The sequence below is a fragment of the Protopterus annectens genome, chromosome 15.part0, assembly GCF_019279795.1.
Source record: "Protopterus annectens isolate FY-2018-M chromosome 15.part0, PAN1.0, whole genome shotgun sequence".
Lineage (NCBI taxonomy): Eukaryota > Metazoa > Chordata > Ceratodontiformes > Protopteridae > Protopterus > Protopterus annectens.
In genome coordinates, this window is record NC_056749.1 from 406646118 (window position 1) to 406668242 (window position 22125).

The following is a 22125-nucleotide window of genomic DNA, read 5'->3' on the forward strand; positions in this document are numbered from 1 at the left end:
TATGTATGTATATGTATATATATATATATATATATATATATATATGTATGTATATATACACAATGAATCCAATACGCCCTGAGGGAGTAGAACTAAAACACAGATGTTAGCGTATGTATAATCAGGGACAGCAAAGGTCCAAAAAACGGCTTGCGTATTGTTGGTAAATGCAAGCGTAAAATACAGCACATAAACACCGAATAATGTCAGTGAACCAGAGCTTGAAGGCAGCAGAGCTGGTCAATGCAACAATATTGTATCAGTACCTTCAATGTCTGCCGAAAAAACACTGTTGCATAAACAATTGTAGTAGTTACAAGTGTAACACGATATTCAATGACACCAAGCAAATCCAGAAGATATAGTCCAAGTCAAAACAAATAAACCATTCGGTTCAAACTTAGAAGTGTAAAATCCTTTAATACAGTGATCGCTTTCACGGCATATAAACGCCGCTTCATCAGACAAACAGTTTGTGACTGAGAGGTAACGGTTTAAAAATACAAACCAATTACCCACAGCCAAACACTCTTCTTAAGGTTACAGAAGTAAAAACACAGCATTAATTAAAATTTCTAACTCGCACAATAAAAATAAATATATTGGAATAAAACGAATCCATGTATCATAAAAGTGCGTGCATCTAAAATCAATTTAAAATCAACATTCCAAAATTCAATTACTGTAATAGCATTGAAGCGATAGCATCTGATGATATAATGCATTGTCAGACACAAACAACTGCTTCTTAAATTATGTAGAAACATAAAGTTAATCTGGACTGCTGGAAGCAAACAGTGTATCGAAAACCACTTTCATTTCACCATTAGGAGCGACCGGCAGCTGAACAACCCATACAATAAATAATAAAAACTAGGCTAATCTATAAAAAAATCTTGTAAGAATGCTACCTAGAAAAACAATTAAGTAATGGAAGTAAGTGAACAACAAATGTATACATGCACTGATGAGAAGATATGCCTGCACTAAAACTAAAACACAGTAAGCTGTGTGAAACGAACCCAAATAAGGGTTGTCTAAATGAACAAAATCAACTGCAGGGGAATCTGCGTGACAAAGAGTATGGCACTATGATGAGGGAAAGGATACATAACGTCATGTGTGACGAGGCCTATACTAGGAAATAAAAAGGGTGGTAGTGAATACTGACAAGTGTACAAATAATAAATTATGTATTATAAATCCATGCCTTCATATAGGTGTGTACAAGGAAAAAGTAAAGATAATTGGAGGTTGGCATGTATATCACAAGGGCAAAAGTGATATGAACTATTAATCTGGGCACTGAGAATGTTCTATCCAAGTGTTCTACCCTTTAGATGGGGTTTGATGGACAAAATTTCATTCAGTCCTTTTCCCCTATGAGCTCCCAACCTACATATCCATCTAAGTTCTGCCTCTTCCGTCTGATTCACTATATCTCCCATTCTAGTTCCTACCTCCAAGGCCTGTAAAACTTGAAACAAAAAGGTGTGATTATCACCTTCCTTCATAGTGTGTTTAGCCAATGCACTGCAGTCCTGTAGCCTATTCAAGCAATAATTATTATCACATATGCGCTCTCTGAGGGACCTATTTGTCTTCCCTACATAGAACGAGGGGATGGCTTGTATGTAGTAATGTGAAGGAAAAATGTATACAAATTGAATGCACTTGTCTAACACTGAAGGAATATTCAAGGTAAAATCACAAAAAAACTGGAAAAAAAAAAACTCTAGCTTTACAAAACAGTTGATAAAACTGCAGAAATCTGAGGTTAAAATGGAGAAAAGGCTGGCCGATCTAAATGCTTCTCAGGAAGAGCTGACTCAAAAAAGGGGGTTCTCTCCATGCTGAGTCTTGAGTTATTTTTGCATCATAGGTTTAGGTTCATAGGTATTAGGCTATCGGCCCAAGGGCCTATACAAGCCTAGCTATAACAATTCCCTGGGTATTTCTTCCCAGAGTATTTACTTCCCTGGACCCCTGTCTAGCCGGGCGGCTGACATGATCCCTGGGGTGAATTTCCTCTCGCACTTCAGAGAAAGCTTGAAGGCCTAGGCAAAGTCAGTTTTATGAAAGTAAAAATACTCAACTGGATTAGTGTGCAATAGCCAAGTATGTTAACTGAGAGGGCACATTGTCTGTATGCTCCAAATCTGACCATGACAAAGCAGCAGAGACTTCTGTTAATAACAGTCCTATCTGCAAAAAGTGCTGCTCTTGACAACTGTGGCAGAAGGAACAATTAGAGACTGGTGTTTACAGAAAATTAATTTTTTTCTTTACATTGCGCAGAAGAGAAACCATTTTATCCCAACAGTCAGGGAATGTTGAGAGGCAGATGTGAGATTCAAGTTGCTGTGTACAGCTGTCTTAAGAATATTTTTTTGTTGGAGAGTTTAATGCACTTTTGGATGATGAACAGGCTAAAGAGGGGGTAAGTAAGGTTAGCTAGAAAAGAGTGAAATGCAAGCTGAGGAGGTTCTGCTTCCTTTTATTCTGACAGTAAAGTTTGAAGCAGACTTCAGTGAAACATTTTCTATTGTTCCAAATGTAAATGCTTGAGTGCCAGAAAAAAGCTTAGGAGCTTGACTATAAGAATCAAGAGTGTATTGAATTTGAAGTGGAGAGAGACTCTCGACACCAATCACATTACATATAAGACTAGACATGTGAAACGTGGCTCTGCAAGAAATGGTGAGTGAAAGACTGGAAATTTGACTGTTAATGTGGTGGGTGAACAGTGAAATGTAAACCCACTTTGCCATTAATGTTTAGTAGGACCATAAAGGGACTGAAGTAACTAAATCTTTTGTTAATATCCATGTAAAAATTGTATGATAAATTTAAAGGACTGCTTTACAGTCTCATGCTTTGTGGGCAATCAGAACTATTTTAAATGGTGAGGAGAGTTTATTGGAGACTGTTGTATATGCCAAAGATGTAAAATTGAGAAGTACTATTCTTTGTACTGTATCCAGACTTTATACTGCAACAAGGAAGAAAGGCTGGAAGGGAGCAACTTAAGTTAATTTTGGCCTGCTAGTAGGAGGGATATAAAAATGTATTCATCACTGTCCATCAATTCCATGTGTATTCTGATTTTTCCTGTTATAGAATGGATATGCAGATGTCCTTTGTTTAAGCTGTACCCAGGTTTTAAGCAAATCTGCCTGTAAAATGGTGGTTTTTACATCTGCCGAGTTGTCTGCAACTGATTTTCTTTGGAGACAAGGAGCCTGTTGCAAAAAATGAATCATGAGAAGACCAAATAGTGTTCTGAGTAACACATAAAATGTACAGTGTAATTAACACTTAAAGGTACATTGGCATGCAGTTCAGTTATTTTTCATTGAAGTCTGAAACTGTGGGAAGTGAAACTGAAAAAGTAAAGAAAAAAAAACATCTTATTTACCTTTCTCACCTTACTTACATAATGTCTACTGTTTTGTTCATTCTTTATTGTAATTGAACATTTCTACAGATTGCGTTATAGCTATCGTCTCTTGGCTGTCCATTAAACACGGAAGAAGTTGTCAGGGACCTGGGGACCCAAGTTGACAGTAACCTCTCTTTTGACACTCACATTGCCAAAGTGGTTAGGAAGACCTTCTACATTGCCCACCTGATCATGAAGGGATTCACATCCAGATCAGGAGAGGTCATTGTACCCCTGTACTCTTCACTTATCAGACCAATGATTGAGTACAACGCCCGATTCGGAATGTACCTTACCCGACACCTGCAGCAGTTGGAAAGACCCCAAAAGTTCCTCACCAAAAGGATAAAGGGGCTCAAACATATGTCATACGATGCCCGACTGAAGAAACTCCAGCTCTATTCAGTCGCATACCGTCTGCTCAGAGGTGATCTGTGCCTGACATACAAGGCCATGTCCAACCCGGAATTAATGGACATGCTCCACCTCAAAAAATCCAAATCCACCAGAGCCACGCTAGCAAGAGACTTAAACCTCAACACGGATATAAATAGGACGTGCTGGAGGGACAGATTCATCACCCAGAGACTCCCTGCACTATGGAACAGAATCCCAGTCCATGTGAGGCAGAGCCCCTCACTGACTCTGTTCAAGAGAAATCTTGACGAGTGGATGGGAGATCGTGGGTTTACCCCGGGAATCATCTCTGTATCACTGCTGGACAGAGGCACAGCAAACTAATGGGTATAGTATTCTCATCCTAAGGGGTGGTGAAAGCCACACACACTCTGGCTAGGCTTATAAATGCCCTAGGGCAGATAGCCTAGTATGAACCTATGTTACTGCAACAGTAATTGTACAGTTCTACTGATTTGTATTCTATTTACTGCTACTAGATCTTCAGTATTTAACAAGACTTTGTATTGTCTCTTGATGCTGCAATAATTCTATTGTACTAATGTTTGCTGTTACTGTTTTGTTTCTTTGTATTACTGTGGAGTTTTTTTCTCTTCTGGTTTCCACTGAAAACGGGCCTCTGGCCTAGTCAGACATACCCGGTCAACAAATGTAATAAATATAGTTAGTAGTATCTCAATGCATTTGCTACAACGTTGCACAACTGATTAAATTATAGCAAGTGCACTTCAATTCTTAAGGGTAAAATTGATACTTTAAGATGTTGCCACATATGTGGGGGGGACTGACTACAAGAGCCTGTAGTAATCTGTGTGAACACTGGCTCCACCATGAACTTCAGCATGGATAACATTAATTTTAGAAAAATAATCCATATGTGAAATGGTGTACTTTTTTGGAAAGTGTATGTAGTGTCTTTGCTGCAAGTTAAAAAGGGATTTGTGGGTAAATCTGTATATTTTGTGGATTTTTTGTGTTTTATTGATGTGAAAAGTCTTCCTTTAAAACGTGACATGGCTTGAAGTATGGAGATGATGTAGATACATAAGAAATCAGCCTGCCAGACATTAATGGGTGCATGTAAGCTGCAAGTTGGAAATGAACAGCTGGAGAGTTTTTGGTGAAATAGTGAGCTTTCAGCAAGGGTGTTTTTGGGTGGGGACTGTAACCTAATTTGCAATAGTGAGGATGTATCAAGGTGGAACTAGAAGGGAAGATGCAACGAAAGAGAATAGGTTTCTGAAGAAGTATAAGAATATGTAATATGGAGGATGTGAATTCAGTAACAGGAATTTTAACAGTATTTATTATTCCCCAAGATACAGTAACTGGATTAGACTGGCTAGAAGTTCTGTTTCACAGGATCATGTATATTATAAGTCAAAGTACTGAGAAGCATCCAATAAATATAACGGATCATGCACCAATAAAAGCTTAAGATAAAGATGCATGGTTATGATGTAAAAGTAATACACTGGCACTTTGCTACCTGTCAATTTTTAAAAAGGCATTTGAGAAATGGGTTGAGGAAATTATTGCAGAGTTATGGAGGTTAGGAATTTCTTCAAAGGGCCTAATGGAGTTTAAAAAAAAGTACAAATGTGAAGAAAGAAATGCAAGAAAAAAGTAACAGGATATTTTTTGTAGAATTAATAAGTGAGTAATATGTGGATATATGAACAAAAACTTAGCAGAATGACTTGGTGATAGAAAGTAGTGAAGGTTGTAGCTAAATATAGGGAGTCTATGATGAGAAAAATAACCAGAGATCCTAGAGAAGTATTAGATGTAGTATGATATCCTTATGAAAATCTGTATAATGCAAAGGAACGGGGAAACCAAGAAAAGGCACAGATGGAAATGTTTATGAACATTTTACCAAGGTTAGAGTAAGGTGAAGCTAAATGGCTAAGACAGGAGAACAAGTCATGAATTCTCAATCAACAGAAGTGTTCAGGCGCTGACTGTATTCCTGTGGAAATTTGTAGGAGACGCAGGAAGAAAGTGCTAAATGTCTTGTATTGCTTTTTAAAAATAAAGGGAGGGAATAAAAAGCTGTTGTGACTGTGTTATCCGAAGAGAGTAAAGACCCTTCAGGCCTGGCATCATATACATAAACCTACACCCATTTCAATTTTAGCCCATTGGTATAGGTATGGAGCAGTGTGAATTTGATGGAAGGCAAACATTTAACTACTTTTAATAAAACGATGATGAGGGAAGCAGGGTACAAGAAACCACTGCTATTATTGACTGGGCATTCAGTGGAGTTAGCTGGAATTTTGATTAAGGCAACTGCCGCTAACCTGCTTATTGATAGTGTAGTAAAGTTTTTAGTAAGGAGGGTATATGAAGCATTGGAGGCAAACATTCAGACAGGAACTATTCTTCCCTCAAGAACTAATTTTAAATGGATGAACCAGTCTGAGATGTTTCCCACCACAGTTATTTACTGTATAGTTATGATGATTTTATTTTCTACGTGATAAATCCAAAAAAAGACATACCAGTATTGTGAAGTATTTTTCAGAGCATTTAAAGTATTTTCTGGTTGTAAAATAAGTGAAGATAAAAGCTGCAACAGTCAACAATGTACCAACGTATGAGTTTATTCATAAGTATCCATATATGTGGGGAAACAGTAAGATGGAGTACTGAAATGTATGGCTTAAAAGATATTTCTGTTTTGGCAGCTAAGCATATGTCGGAAGGGACTAAACAAAAGATAATATAAACATTGGATATGGAAAGCAAAATGTTGTTATTTTTTTAATCTTGTGTATAAGTTGGGCATATTTCTGTCAAGTAGGAAAGTTGTGGATAATTATGATCATGGAGTTCAAGGAATTTGTTGGGGAGAGAAGAAGAGGACAGGAGTCAAGTGTAACAAGTTGATTTCCATATGGAACAAGGTGATTTAGGATTACCTAATTTGAAGGAATACTTTACCATGCAGTTAAATCTAATGCACATAACTAAGTGGAATGTGATAATGATGACATGGGGGAGTTTACAAGTATTTAAAGGAAAACTCCACCCTAAAACTAAAATATTTATTTTTTTCACTCAATCTTTGTCTACTGACCTATTTCAACACCTCAATCACTCTGTTCTTTATTTGTAATTTTAGCATGCTGTCTACAACATGGCTACCAATGGGGCTAGATGCATCAATGTGATCTTGTTCTTCCTCAACCCTTTCTCTTTTTCCTTAATACTTTGTATGACTCGTGCCAGACATAAGGAAGTAACTGTGAATTCCCATGTCATTGACATATAATGGGATTTGTGAGTCACTGTCATCTTCTATACTTTCAGTAAAAGGACTGCTGCTTTTCTGTCTGTAATCACCGTACACTATACTTGGTTATCCAGCTACAGCCAGAAAAGTAGCTAAATTGTAGACCTGTGTTCAGGGTTTTCGTTTTGTAGTCCAAGATGAATTGACAGTCCCCTCCCCACCACACTACTACACAGGTGTTAAAACTGTCAGCGCACTGAGACTGCTTTGCAGAATCAAGTGTGATTGACAGCTCATAATGGAAAGGAAGGGACTTCCAATATAAATCTCTTCCCCATCTGTCTGTAGTAGGAAGTTCTATTTATTTTAGTTTTATTATTTTCTGAGTGTAGGTAGCAGAAACTGCTAGATTTTTAGTTTGTTTTATTGCTAGTAACAATTGTTTACTCCTTACTATATCTACAACACAGTATTACTGTAGCTTAAGAATGTACTGAAAATTGTCTGTATTCCACAGTCCAGGGAGTGCAATGATGTTTTTTCGGGGGAGGAGAGTGGTTACTGAATATTTTAGGAAATTCTATATCACTTGCATTAGTCATATAACTAATGTATTCATTTTGAACTTATTGTGCCGTTCTCAAATTCGGTGGCAAACTGTTTAAGCAATAACCAATGACGTGAGTGTGGTATATTGAAGATTTACCCATGGTTGGTGTGGTTTAATCATGACTGCAAAGCCAGAGTGATTAAATAAAGACAACTAGGTAAATCTTCACTATCCCACACCATGGAGTGGGCTATTGCACAATAACATTATTTAAGAAAAAAATTACTTGCTTTTCTTAAATCTCGTATGACTGCTCTGTGGAGGTGGTCCACTTTTCTTTGATATCCTGGTGCTTTTTTGATGTACTGCACATGCTTATGGGACTTCTGTTCACACACTTAAGCAGTACATCATTGCTGTTCACACACTTAAGCAGTACATCATTGCTGTGTTGCAGGTGCTGTGTACAGGAACCAACGGGGAAAGGAAGATCTCTGTTGCTTTTATATAATACAGAAAGAACCATGCCACAAGCCAGGTGTTCCTCTGAAAGAAATAGTTACGCAAACCTAAGTTACAGTAATATTGTGATAAATCAATTGTTACTAGTAATAAAACCAAAATAATCCAGCAGTTTCTGCTGCTTGTACCCAGAAAAAAATAATGAAGCTATTTAAATTAAGTCTTACTATTGCAGGCAGAAGGGAAGAGGTTTATATTAAAAGCCCCTTCCTTTCCATTATGAGCTGTCAACTGCACTTGATTCTGCAAGCGTCTCTCAGTGCATTGACTGTTTTAGCACCTGTGCAGTAGTGTGGGGGAGGGGACTGTCAATTCCTGTTGGACTACAAAAGAAAACCCTGAACAAAGGCCTGCAATTTAGCTGCTTTTCTGGCTGTAGTTGGGTCACTTCTAAGTGTAGTGTAAAACAAGCTCCGAGCCAAACATAAATGAGGCTGATTAGAGACCAAACAGAAGGTATAGAAGATGATAGTGAATCGTACAAATCGCATTATATGTCAATGGGATGAGAATTCAGTTACTTACTTATGTTTGGCATGAGTCATACAAAGCATTATGGGAAAGATAGAGGGTTGAGGAAGAACAGGATCATATTGATGCATCAAGCCCCATTGTTAGCCATGTTGTGGAAAACAAGCCAAAATTACAAGTGAAGCACTTAATGTTTGAAGTGTTAAAATATGTCAGGAAACACAGCGAAAAAAAACTCATTTTTTTTAGTTCTAGGGTGAGTTTACCCCTAAGGAGAATAACAGCAGTCCTGCTGCTTTATGGGTGTAGTATTCTGTTGCATGTATTCTGAGAACTAAGCCAAAATGGGAATGAAGGAGTTTCTCCATATGGCTTGACTGCAGGTAGGGCTATAGAAAATGAGCAAGAAGTCTAGACTTTACTGGAGGAAGTTAAAGGAACGAAAGTGCTGGGAGCAAATTGACAGAAAGGTAATGGAGTAAGATGAAACTCTGGAAGGAAAGGTAATATAGCTTGGATTTCTGGAGATTGCTTTCCCTTATTTTGATTGATCAGTGTACGAAAGAGAAATGGCTAGGGGGGAGTGTTAAGTGAAAGAGCAGCTGTGCTGGACTTTTTTATTTTAAATCAAGTCTATAAAAGAAGCTGTTGTTCAGGGATAATTTAGTAGTTTGCATAAAATATTCCATGATGACTATAACTGGAGGAGGTTAAGAATGATTGGGAGAACAGAATGAAAGGTCATTTTACAAAGGAACATAGAACCCTACAAGGCTCCCCAAGTATGCCTCAAGTCAAGAAAGTATTTTCATGGAAAAGTTTACATAGCAATTTTTTTATCCAAAGAAGACTTCAGAGGATTTCTTTTCTCTGTTAGATAATAAATGCTGAAGTTGTAATGTGGAAGTCAGAGGTAACCGAGAGCATGTCTTTTAGGAAAGTAACAAGGTGTCACATTTTGAAAATTCCCTGCCGAGTACTTTGTCAGAAATCCTTGTGGAGCATGTGTTTATAACAAAGAGGAAAAATTATTCTTTTGAATTGGGGCACAGGCTGCAAATTGCCTGGCCATCTTACTACTGCAGGCAGAAGGGAAGAGATTTATATTAAAAGCCCCTTACTTTCCATTATGAGCTGTTAAGGCCTTAAGTGTAATGTTTTCTTGCCAAAAAAGGAATAACTAGAAAAGGGAATCAAGTTTGCAACTGGGTGTAATCAAAGTACTGAATATAGCAAATTATATAAAAGAACCGTTTGTGGGAGCAATGTGTGCCAGATATCCAGGAGGAAAATTGAAGGCTTAAGGGAAGGCTGGAATCGAGCAATTTTATATAATGCTGGAGTGAATAAAATTTGTTAAACTATATGGTAGTGTTACTGAGTTTTTTTCTGTTTATGTATACTTTTAGATTTTTTTTTTTTAAATGTTAAATACTCCCAGAACATTTTTATAAGAGTAAACATTATAAATTTGGTAGCATTTCTTTCTGGTGATGAGCAGAAATACAGTTAACATTTCTGAAACTAGTATGAGACATTTTGAAAACACAACAATGGTGCGTATAAAGGTAGATATTTGTATATAAAATGAGCATCTTTTTTATTTACATCCTATATTCATTAAATTTGTTAAAACTTGAAAAAAAATCAAGTTTCTCATGTGTTGTTCTTTTTTTTTTAAACATATTTATACAAAATCCTAAAAAGTGACTGAGTTTATCCTTCTCTCTTTTATATAATTGTATAAAAAACTCTATGGACAATCAAACATGGTGCTTCTGCAGTCTGCAAAGGGAGTTCGATTAGTTCAAGGATGTAATGTACTCCCTAAGGATAAGGAAAATGGATTTCTTGACAGGTATGGCAAAAAAGTTTATGCCTTTTCAGCTCTTGCATTTAGGGCAGTTAACTTCCAGAACCACATCAAGAACTAACAGCATGCCCTCCAGCAACTGTTGGGAAAATTGGGGGTACAGTACATGACAAGGAAGGCTATACTGCTCAAGCCGGTCTAGACAGCCTTGCAGCTGGGAAAACATGGTGTAAAATGTGTTGTAGTTGCAGGATTTTGGACTTCTCTCACTATGGGTTGAAGTCTTGGGGGACCCTGTCAGCTAATGGCTCATTCCCATGATTGAAGATGTAAAGGTACAACTACTGAATTCTCCATTTTTAGACATCTGCTCCTTGAATCCCAGGCTTACAGTGCCTTTTAAAAAAGGCAGGATAGTGAGAGGTATTTTATATGTTAGCCATGAAAGAGTAGAATTGTGCTAGAGTACAACAGAAGTTATTCTTCAAAACAAGGACCCTGTGGGATGCAAGGAAAATGGAAGCAACCCAAAGGTAAGAAAGACTTCTCAAAAAAGAAGGTGACAGTAGGATAAAAATTGAAGATGGAGAACCACCAGAGAGTTATTCATTTGTATGAAGTGACTTCAGAATACAACAGTTCTCTTCTTCCCCCAAAAACCCATGCCTGGTCCCCTTCCACTTCCTACTTGACCACCCTCTGATTTGCAGTAAGTCACCAAAAGTCAGGTCTCTGTCCCAGTCAAGGGTAGTTTTCCTGTGAGCTTTCCTGGACACTGAAAATATAAGCCTTTCCTCCCACTGGAAAAAGTAGAAACCTGAACATTTTGCTGAACAGTGACTGAGAATACTCTGCTTCCAGGTAGGTTTTAGCATCCTAGACCTAATGGTATGAGAAATGTTGGTTCTTTTAACCAGATTTCATATGAGGATGTTGCAGTGGTAATTGAGGAGCACACGGGACCAACAAGTACAACCTCCAAGTACAGAAGCCCCTATTCTGATGTGTACCAGAAAATAACTGTTCTGGTTGAGGATTCTTGTTTACAGGAATGTATTTTTGTCCTAGGCAAAACCACTCCCAAGCATAGGTGCCTTAAATCAAGAGGGAGGATGGACACTCAGTCTGAAAAACAGCTTTGAGGACATAACCTTACTTCCCTTTTGTCAGGCTGTATTCGATGGATGTGCTAAACATAGTGGCAGAGGTCTGAAGGCCAAGTATAAGCAGGTCATCCATAGCAAAATGGAAACAAATTTCGCTGGTGCCTAAGGAGGGACTGGCACACTTAAGAGGAGAATGGGATGAAGATCCTGAAGTATCTTCCTGATCTTTTCTCCAGTAGATTGGCTTGTACCTGTAGGAAGGTTCCTCTGTCAGCAATTTTAGCCTACTTATCTTTGGACACCTGCTAGCGTCTGAGCTACAGGTTAAGTATTGGAGTATCCTTCACTTTGGTCTTCCAGGATGAATTTTAGCTGCAGCTTTGGACTTTTAATTTTATGTTGGAAAAGTTGGCACTTTCTGAACCAGCTGCCTGCAGAACTCCATTTCTCTCTTGGAATTTATTCTTTAGTTGCATTAAGCACTGTTTGGATTCTTGTTGCAGCTTACTGACCTAGTCAAGCCTGTAATTAGTCATTTCTGATCAGTGCTGTACAACAACCGTTAACATTTGTGCAAAAAGCCTTTCCCCGTTTTTCAGAAGAAGAGGTTAAACATTTGCACTAACCCCTTTGTGCCCAAAATTATCAGACATGACTCTAAACCATGCTATTCAATTGCCATTCTTTTCTTTTTATACCCTAAACAAAGGAGAAAGATCTACATACCCTGGGTATCCACAGGCAATCTACGTACTACTTGAACAGAAGTTTTTTTTTTTAGGAAAATTAAACGTCTTTCTGGCATTTGCTGAGAGGAAGGTGCATGTGGGGTGGTGATCCCCAATATCTAAATGGGTAGCACATTGCATTCAGTATTGGTACAAATTTAAATGCAAGTCCTCTAGAAGGAAGAAGTGCCCCATTTTGCTAGTTCACTGATGACAATACTCCTTTCCTGAAGGGTAGGCTTCTAAAAGATTTTAGAAGTAGCTACTTGGTTTTCTATTCCCATCTTTTCCAAATATTAGACTGGGCTTTCTATTTAGGGATAGAACAGGATTTTCTTAAGCCATCCTACAGGGAAAGTAGCCTTCACCTCTAGTATCTCCTAATACCTATCTGTATGAACTGCTTGCTTTGGGAGTAGTCTCTAAGTTTATGACCATAACAGTGAGTCGCACGATGAACACTTTAAAGTTATATAGTCAACTTTACCATAATTATAATAGATGTTGAAGTGTTGATCACTGTTGCAGTCTTTTTCACCAGTGTTTTTCACTTCTAAACTTGGGGTTCTGGACTGGGTAGGTTTGCATAATTTCCCCTTCCTTTGTCCATGCCTTCTGATGAGCCCCCCCCCCCCCTTTGTTCAGATGCCACAAGAAGGTAATATTTTCCTTGAGGCATTACCAGAGCTGTGGGTTCTTGTTATGGGTACACTGTACTTTGGTTGTACATTTCTAATCCTTAAAGGGGGAAGAAAAAAACTATAGTTAGCTGAGTATACACCACCCTTTTGGAGTTTGGAGAAAAATAACAAGGACATTAAAGTCTATAGTTTTTGGTAAGCAGATAAATGTGACCATATTATGACTGTGCAAGCCAGGTCACTTGTGTGGCTACGGTATCGTATTTGGACAGAATACCTGAGTGCATCCCAGTCGCCCAGCCATTGACATTTTAAATGGCAGTTGGACAGATAAACTGATCCATGTGAGGAGCTCCCAATAAATATTTTTTATTGAAAGCTCTTTCCAGACCGACTCTGGAAGATTGGCAGCTCCTTTGAAAGCTCTTTCCCAACTGACTCTGGAAGATTGGCAGCTCCTTCCCATGGACTGAGAAACCTGTTTTATGCCTTTCTCTATTTCCTCTGATCTAGAATGTGCTTAGCAAGGTGAAAAAAGGCTTAGCTGACTTAATTCTCATAGTTGCAAAATGTCTGGCAGCCGTAGTTTCCACTGCTGGATTTGTGGATATCTTTTCCATATAAATTTTTTTTTTTTGCCATTATTACATACATATTTATGTATGTGTATATGTATGTATGTATATATATATATATATATATATATATTTTTTTTTTTTTTTATTTCATCTAGACTTTTGAGACTGTCTGTTTTTATGTGCAAAAGATTTAGACTTTTGAAAGCCAAGAACATTTTCTTTGCATAAAGAAATCCTAGGTAGCATGATGCCAGAACATCAAACTACAGAGTGTTTTTGATGTTTAAAATATCTTTTCTAGGTAGGTGTGTAAATCATCAACTACCTGTATAATGACAGGCTCATCTTCACTCCTTCCATGGTTATGCTACTTGCTTAAAAGCTCACTAATTGCATATGCAAGACACAGATGTGTGTTACTCTAAAAGACCCCCTTCTCCTGAAACCAAAGTCTTTACTTGCTTTAAGAACAGTTGAAAACAGAAAAAAAAGATCAACTTGGAATCATTCTACGTTCGCTTTAGTACAGTATTTTAAAGGTAAATAACTGAATAGAAGCACACACACACACACAAATGTACAGACCTGTAAGCTCACGCACATGCACCACATACGTGCATGTCACTCGTCTAACTCTACTACCAAGAAATGAGATGTGTGATTTTTAAAATGTAGAAAACAATGTAAAACCACCGACCACAGCTAGCCAGTCAGAAAATGTGATTACTGACAGAAATAAACCAGTCTGTCTAGTCTAATTAAAACTTTAAAAAAAGTAACTGCAAAAGCAACACAAGTATTTTTTTGTAATTGCTTCATCTAGACACGGTCATGTACTTTTAAGTACTTTCTATCAGTATTCTGACATTTTCTTCCCCTGTTTCAGTAATGTGTCTGTTCAGGATGTGTAGCTATGACCTAATCATGTGTCCACATACTTGAACACTGGAAGTTAGTTGCCCATTCTAAATTGGAGCAGATATTGAAAAGGCACTGCAGGGTATATACTTTTGTATGCAACAGTGGAGAAGTTGTATAAAACTGCTTGGCATTCTGCCCACCCACTAAAAAAACAGCTGTAAAGGTCTGCCCCTAAAAAAAGAAAGTACAACTACCTGTATGTGGTACTTCCCTCATCTCATTCACTCCAGTTTGCACTTTAACTTCCAATGGGCGGAGCCTAAGCTTTTTGACAGAATCAAATTATGTCCCTGCTTTTAAACAAATGTTCACATGTCTGGAACCATAGGAATTATGAGCACACGCTTTTTGTAGTAGTAGTGTTTAGGTTCTAGGTCTTAAACTGAATTTTAAGTCACAGTAAACACTGTTATATTTGTAATGTTTTTGTAAACCGCTTACAATATTTCAACAACCGCTCGTTACACACATACTGTCATCAGCATTTTATTAATTTAGCTGAGACAACATTCATATGACGCTGAGTTATGTCTGTATTACTTGGTTGTTGAGATATTTAGAAAAATGTGAAAATGATTTCCGTATAAATTAATATCATAACGATATCAATTCACCTGCACTAGACAGGTCAAATTTTAATGCAGTTGAGTTTGCTACTGTGTAAGCTTTAAGATGAACATTTTTTAAATCTTGTACATAGCATGGTTTTAGAATTATTGATGCAAATATGAACAAGCAATATTTGATGCCTAGAGGCATCCATAGGAGTTAACTGTAGTTGCACCAGGAGACGTCACTCGGATATAGTGAGTTGGAGACAGTCACTTAACAGGAATATTGTTGCATCAGTAGAAATACCTTCCTATTTATTCCCTTTGGCTTTGGGTATGTTTGCATTTTCTTCCATAGCTCATTAGCAATAAATTTGTTTTTTTATAGTGTTGAGAACAAGTGAAGAGGGTGTAGTGTGCAGCAATTGCTTTTGTGTTTGCACCATGTGCAAAATGGTGCCAAAAAGAGGGTTGGGATGGTAATTGTGCAGGGTTCTGATCCAAAATGCAGTTTTGGCTTGTAAAATGCTGTGGACAATGAGTAAAAGCCCATCTGGTCTAAATGGGAATGCAGGTGTCTCTTGGGGAAATCTGCTTTTTGTTGAGGCTTCTATCTGCACTTCTCTTTTTTGTATTAAGAATGACAACTTTAGTTGTCTAATGGAAACATTTTGAAATAGACAAACCTTATCTTCACAGTGTTGCTAGAGTAAGAAAAGAGGCAATGAACCGAATTGTTGTAACTTGTATCAGAAGTAAAGTTGCTGCTTTTAGACAACTGTGTAAACAGGTTTGCTGAACTTTCTTTTGAACTGATGCCAATTGTAAAATTTTTGCATTGTTTCCAGGTGTCTACCAATAAACACATACCTCCAGACTACCTGCTCCAAGTCTGCAAACGTGTTTGCCCCCTTTTGGACAAAGTCGTCCCCCCAAGTGTTCCAGGAGTTCGCACATTACTAGGTGTTGGGCAACAGTCACTCCTAAGGAATTCAAAAGGTAAAGTACCATATTTCAGGCATTTTTTGTCAAGTTTTTCCAGATAATTTTCTGAAAGTGGCTAAAATATGAGGAAAAATTGTTTAGGATGATAATAAACAGAGTTTTGTGGAATGGATAAATAACCTCCAAAGGAGGTAGGGTTAAATGTATCTGATCCAGGGTTCTATTATGAGGTTGTATAGCTGTAGAAGTTTGTCAGCAGTTCAGGATTATGATGCCAAGTAGAAGTCATCAGACGTAATTGGTGAGGTTGAGCCAAAGGGGTTGATGGATTTTGTGTATACTGCACATAGAGTGGAGTTACTTTGTATCACGAAACGAGCATTAATGATGCATTATGTTTTAAAGGAGGAGGTAGAGCTGTGGTCGTGATATTTTAGTGACTGATAGTAGGGAGTGAGTTGATGGTAAAGCTGGATTTGGGGAGTTGGAGGATTAGGAAGAAAATTAGTTTACTGGGAGCAGTTAAGATTTTGCCTGTATATACATCAAACAGAAGTGTTTAACTGTCTTGAAGGAGAACCTAGAATTTTTAGTAACCTGGATATTGAAAACAAACAAAAAAAAAAAGAGGTAAACCGTTGCTAAAAATAAAGTACGAAAAAGATTTGCATCACACTAAACTGAAGGATTCACTGGCATTTTTAATGATGGCCCTTTTAACAATAAATGTCAGTCAAAACCAACTTCAACACTGAGAGGTATGATTTAAATAATGGATGATTTGGGCAACTGGAAAATTCATGTTGAAAAGAAAGTCATGAGATAGGAGTGGCCAGACGATTATTGTGGAGAGTGCATAAAAATAAGTCTGCTGTTATCTGTGTATTTTGCTATGAATAATAGTCATTTATTTTGATTGGATGGAGGAAAAATGTGTTTTTTGTTATGGCCGACTACCTGTGCAAAATGCAAAAAAAAAACTACACTCACATCTTTTGTGTCTACATGGTTAACTTGGTTATTTCAGTTGGTTAGCTGGTATTTGGTTTATGCTGTGTTTTTTTTTTCCCCTTTAATTAAAAAATATTATGAATGATTAGGTTCCGATGTGTAAGCACCAGGAAACATCAGCATTCAGAAACATTTTAGTATTGCATGCATTTTAAGTTGCATTATGCAGGTAACAGTCTTTCTTTTCTTTCAGTTATTGAAATGATAGTTGACTCACGATGAATTTGAATTATGTTTTGAAAGATGAATGCAATAAAGATTTGTTTAAAGGAGTGGAAGTTCCATAAGTATGCATGGGTGTTTTTTAAATGTAAAAATACTCTACCTGCACACGTCTGTGTAAAGCATATAATGGTGTATGCACATTTATTTTGTGTATAAATTGTGCAAGGAAAAATAACAAGCCATATTGGTAGTTTGTACCTGTGCATCAGAGGTGTTCCACACAGTGAAGAAAGTATTGCAAGCCACTTTATTCCACCTCCCTCACAATTACCAAAATATTCCTGGCAGATATTTGTTGTGTCACCACTAACTCTGACCTACAGTGGAAGAACTTGGTCAATTTCCATCTATTATGAAAATAAAATCTTCAAAAAATGGTGAAAAAACAGTTTTGAAATAGTGTTGGAAGGAAGTCTGTAAATAGTGGTTTAGGAATACAATAATTTCCTATGAAAGCTCATTAAACATGGAGTAGTGGCACTTTATTTTCCATTATTATAATTGTGTCATAATGCCTTAGTATTTTAGCTACAATTTTCATTGTGCCATTTTAAGGGCCACTACCTGAGCTAGGACTGTGAATTTGTGCAGTTCCGATCCAAAATACAGTTTGTGAGAGTAACACTGAAACAATGTCTGCAAATGAAATTTGTACAATGGCAATTCACATGGGAGTTGGTTGGAAGGGGTTTTAAAATTACTACTCTGAAAATTTCATGCTATCAGGCCACATTAAGTTTTATTTTCCTTGCATACTCTTTATGATCATCAGTTAAAAAGGCAACACAACTGATTTCAACATATGCCCAGAACTTAACAATTTGCCCTCAGATTTTCAACATTATATCTGTGGACTATCACCTGTACCCTCCGTGCAGCCAGCCATCAGCTCATCCTGGTGACCTTGTCCTATTCTGCAGCTACCTGCCCCACCTAATCTTCCCCAGAATGTTGTGCCATGGTTGAAGCTGACTGGGATAGTTGGGGTCCCAGGTTCACACGTCATCCTTCCATTGGGGGTTGTAATGACCTGTCCCCCCCCCCAAGTTTCTGCTGCATTCAAAAGCTGCTTTCCTCTTTGGAACATGCCTCTCTACAGGAAATAGCTAGACAAATACCACCCCTGTCCGTGCCTCAGATGCCAGACCCAATGTTTGAATCCAGGTACTTGGGTTGTAATTAAGGCATTATTCCTCTCTACCACATTGCTACCCCCCCACCACCACTTGATTTCTGATGCAATTTGTGTAATTATGATTTAAACCATGGTTTACAAAAAGTTGATTGTGAACTAAAATTTATTATGCTGTGAGACAGACTGTTATTTTAGAAATGTCCCAAAAATAGTTACCCTGAAAATTGCATACCAGAGTTCTACATAGTTGAAGTAATAGCCCTGCAGAGCAATCATTTAGTTACTATTTATGGAAGAACTGTTTTGCATTAAAACATGCTACAATTCATACACTTGTAAGTATAAAACTCGTAAATATAAAACTATTTGTAGAAAATACAAATAAGTGTAAGAAAAGTACTTTGGGTTCATGATTCACAACCCCACTGGGCATGTGGTAATACCTGTTCATGAATATTCCTCATGCCTTGATTTATGTGTTATATAGATGTGTATGTAGTTTGAGCACATTTGCACACATGGATGAATCTTCATTCATTTCCCAATGACCCAATTTATCCTTTTCATAGTTTTTTAGGGTGCAGGAGCCTAGCCTGGTAGGCAGCGAGTACAAGACAGTAAATCCCTTCTCACAGAACACACACCTTGGAGCAATTTTGAGGAATGCCAGTTTACCTACTGCATGTCTTTTTGGGGGGGGGGGGTGTCTGTCAGGAGGCAAATTGACTAAAACAAACCAGAAAACCTGTTGTCTTTTCATACCGACAGTCTGCATACTGACTGCTGAGTACAGAAGAGCTTGTGTCAGTGTGCGCAAAGTAGGCAGGCATGTTATTCACTTAGCAACTAAAAGGCAGCAGCTGTCCCTGAGTAAATGAATTCTCTTTAAGCTCAGAGGCCAGCAATCTTTGAGCAGAGTCTTGAGTTATGAGTTATTCAGTCTGGATAAAACTTTTGAAGTACTGAGGTCTTGACAGTATCTCTAAGACATGAAGGGAAGAAGGAAAGTGTGACGTTACCCTTGATTTTTATGTTGGCAAGAGTCTAACACAGTTATTCTGACTGAGTGATACTTATTTTAGTAATAAAACCTTGTTAGGAGCCAGGCATCAGAAATACTTAATCTTTCTTTATTGAACAAGAGCCACTAAAGTTTGCAGAGAGCCTGTTTGTGGGCTTGAATTTGTAACTTTTTCTGAATTTTTTTTTTGTAACTGTTGTAAATAAAACTGAATGGAGAAAGTGTTTTGGTACCAATTTTTAAGAATAAGGGAGATGTGCAGAGCTGTAATAACTACAGAGGGATTAAATTGATCAGTCACAGCATGAAGTTATGGAAAAGAGTAGTGGAAGCTAGGTTAAGAAGGGATGTGATGATTAGTGATCAGTAGTATGGTTTCATGCCGGGAAAGAGCACTACAGATGCGATGTTTGCTCTGAGAGTGTTGATGGAGAAGTACAGAGAAGGTCAGAAGAAGTTGCATTGTGTTTTTGTAGACTTGGAGAAAGCATATGACAGGGTGCCTAGAGAGGAGTTGTGGTATTGTATGAAGAAGTCTGGAGTGTCAGAGAAATATCGGAGTGGTACAGGTTATGTATGAGGGTAGTGCAACAGCAGTGGGAGTGACTGATGCGTTTAAGGTGGAGGTGGGATTACATCAAGGATCCGCTCTGAGCCCTTTCTTATTTGCAGTGGTGATGGACAGATCGACAGATGAGATCAGACAGGAATCCTCGTGGACTATGATTGCAGATGACATTGTGATCTGTATTGAGAGAAGGGAGTAGGTAGAGGAGACCCTGGAAAGATGGAGATATGCTGTAGAGAGAAGAGGAATGAATGTCAGCAGTACTAAGACAGAATATGTGTGTGTGAATGAAAAGGAGGATAGAGGAATGGTGAGGATGCAAGGAGTAGAGGTGGCGAAGGTGGATGAGTTTAAATACTTGGGATCAGTAGTTCAGAGTAATGGTGAGTGTGGAAGAGAGGTGAAGAAGAGAGTGCAGGCAGGATGGAATGGGGTGGCGAAGAGTGTCAGGAGTGATTTGTGACTGACTATTACCAGTAAGAGTGAAAGCGAAGGTCTACAAGAGGGTAGTGAGACCAGCTATGTTGTATGGGTTGGAGACAGTGACATTGACAAAAAGGCAGGAGTTAGAGCTGGATGAGGCAGAGTTAAAGATGAGATTTGCACTGGGTGTGACAAGGGTGGACAGGATTAGGAATAAGTATATTTGAGGGTCAGCCCAGGTTGGAAGGTTTGGAGACAAAGCCAGAGTGGCAAGATTACGTTGGTTTGGACATGCGCTAAGGAGGGATGCAGAGCATATTGGGAAAAAGATGCTAAAGATGAAGCTACCAGGTAACAGGAAAAGAGGAAGGCCTAAGATAAGGTTTATGGATGTGGTGAGAAAGGATATGCAGGTGGTTGGTGTGACAGAGCAAGATGCAGAGGACGGGAAGAAATGGAAACAGATGATCCACTGTGGCGACCTCTAACCGGAACTGCCGAAAAGAAGTAGTAGTAAATCAAACTTTAAACTGAAAAAGAGTTTCCAGAGAAGGCTTCTAAAAATACAGAGAAATGCTACATTTTTAATTTTTAAATATTGGTCTTTTTTTTTTACTTGATTTGCCTGGGTTTTCACACAACCAGAATACCAAATGCTTTGCCTGCATGTCACTGACCTGATTAAATGGAAGTAAAACTTCAGATTGCATTATGCTTCCTAAAATGGAATGAAACATGGTGAATTACAAGAATTGCTTTGAGTGCTGAATTGATGAAACCTAGGGATCTGTTAAACCTTAGTGCTGATAAGGGGGATTTTGCTGTAAACAAAGGGATTCTTATTTCAATAAAAAGGGTTACTTTGAGGAACTGTTGCAACCCATATGGAAAATTTGTTCTGGGAAAAAATATCTTAGGGCATTGAAAATTGGTTACTTTGAAATAGTTATAGCTGTTTTATTTTCTGTTGTCCCCTGGAAGCCAAAACATGTGCACTGAGCTATGACTGCTGAGCTCTGTGCAAAATAGAAAATATATTCAAGTCTTGGTGAACTCTAATAAGACTAGTGAATTTGACTACCACTCTTCAGGAGAGATGTACAGCCACTGACTTAACACCTGGTTAGTCTGCAGAAACATATGATTAGTGAACCAGTCTTCTTGTTGGGGATTCCAAGTGCCACTTAATCTGAAGACTTTCAGTAGGGAGGATGATGTGGGAACATGGCTAGTGATGTTTGAAGTATAAGTGGTTAGGGAGAACTAGCTCTAAACAATATGAGCTAGAATATTAGCAGTTTAAATAAGGAGGCTCTGAAGACGTATGTGGACACTCAAGTCCCAAAAGCTAAAAATTTGTGTATGGCTGGAGCCTCACCCAAGGTACAGTCCCACTACGTTTCTCAGCTGAGCTTTCAATATGGGCAGACTACTGGGGTTATAAATGGATGAGTTATTGTGTCGAACTTCATTTAAGTAATGTAATCAGAATTCTGGAAGCGATGGCCATAGGCAGATTTAAGAGTGTACTCAATGTCATTTTAAGAATGTGGGTATTAATAGTGACTGCAAGTCTTCTGAACTCTTCAGTGCCTTACTCATGCTCGTGATGAATACTCTTCATTAAAATACTACTGTTAGAGATGTAGACCTGTATGAAGTTGTATTTCGCCACCAGTAAATCAAACCATAAAACTGGGAACTTAACCTGCTCCCACTGTCTCAACTCTGAAGCTCCATTTCAGCCTACTTAAGAGTAATAGAGAATCTTGCAGAATTCAAAACTCAATTTAAGCTTTTTCCATGCTCTTCACAA

The 22125-nt window shown here is 38.0% G+C and overlaps 1 protein-coding gene across 1 annotated transcript in view; it reads left to right on the top strand.

The window, feature by feature from the left end:
* Window positions 1-22125, top strand: part of BRWD3 (bromodomain and WD repeat domain containing 3) — a 1896258-nt gene that overhangs the window by 98041 nt on the left and 1776092 nt on the right. The window contains exon 5 of the mRNA XM_044057276.1: window positions 15830-15980. Coding sequence (XP_043913211.1) covers window positions 15830-15980 — 151 coding nt within the window. The remainder of the gene's footprint in view (window positions 1-15829; window positions 15981-22125) is intronic.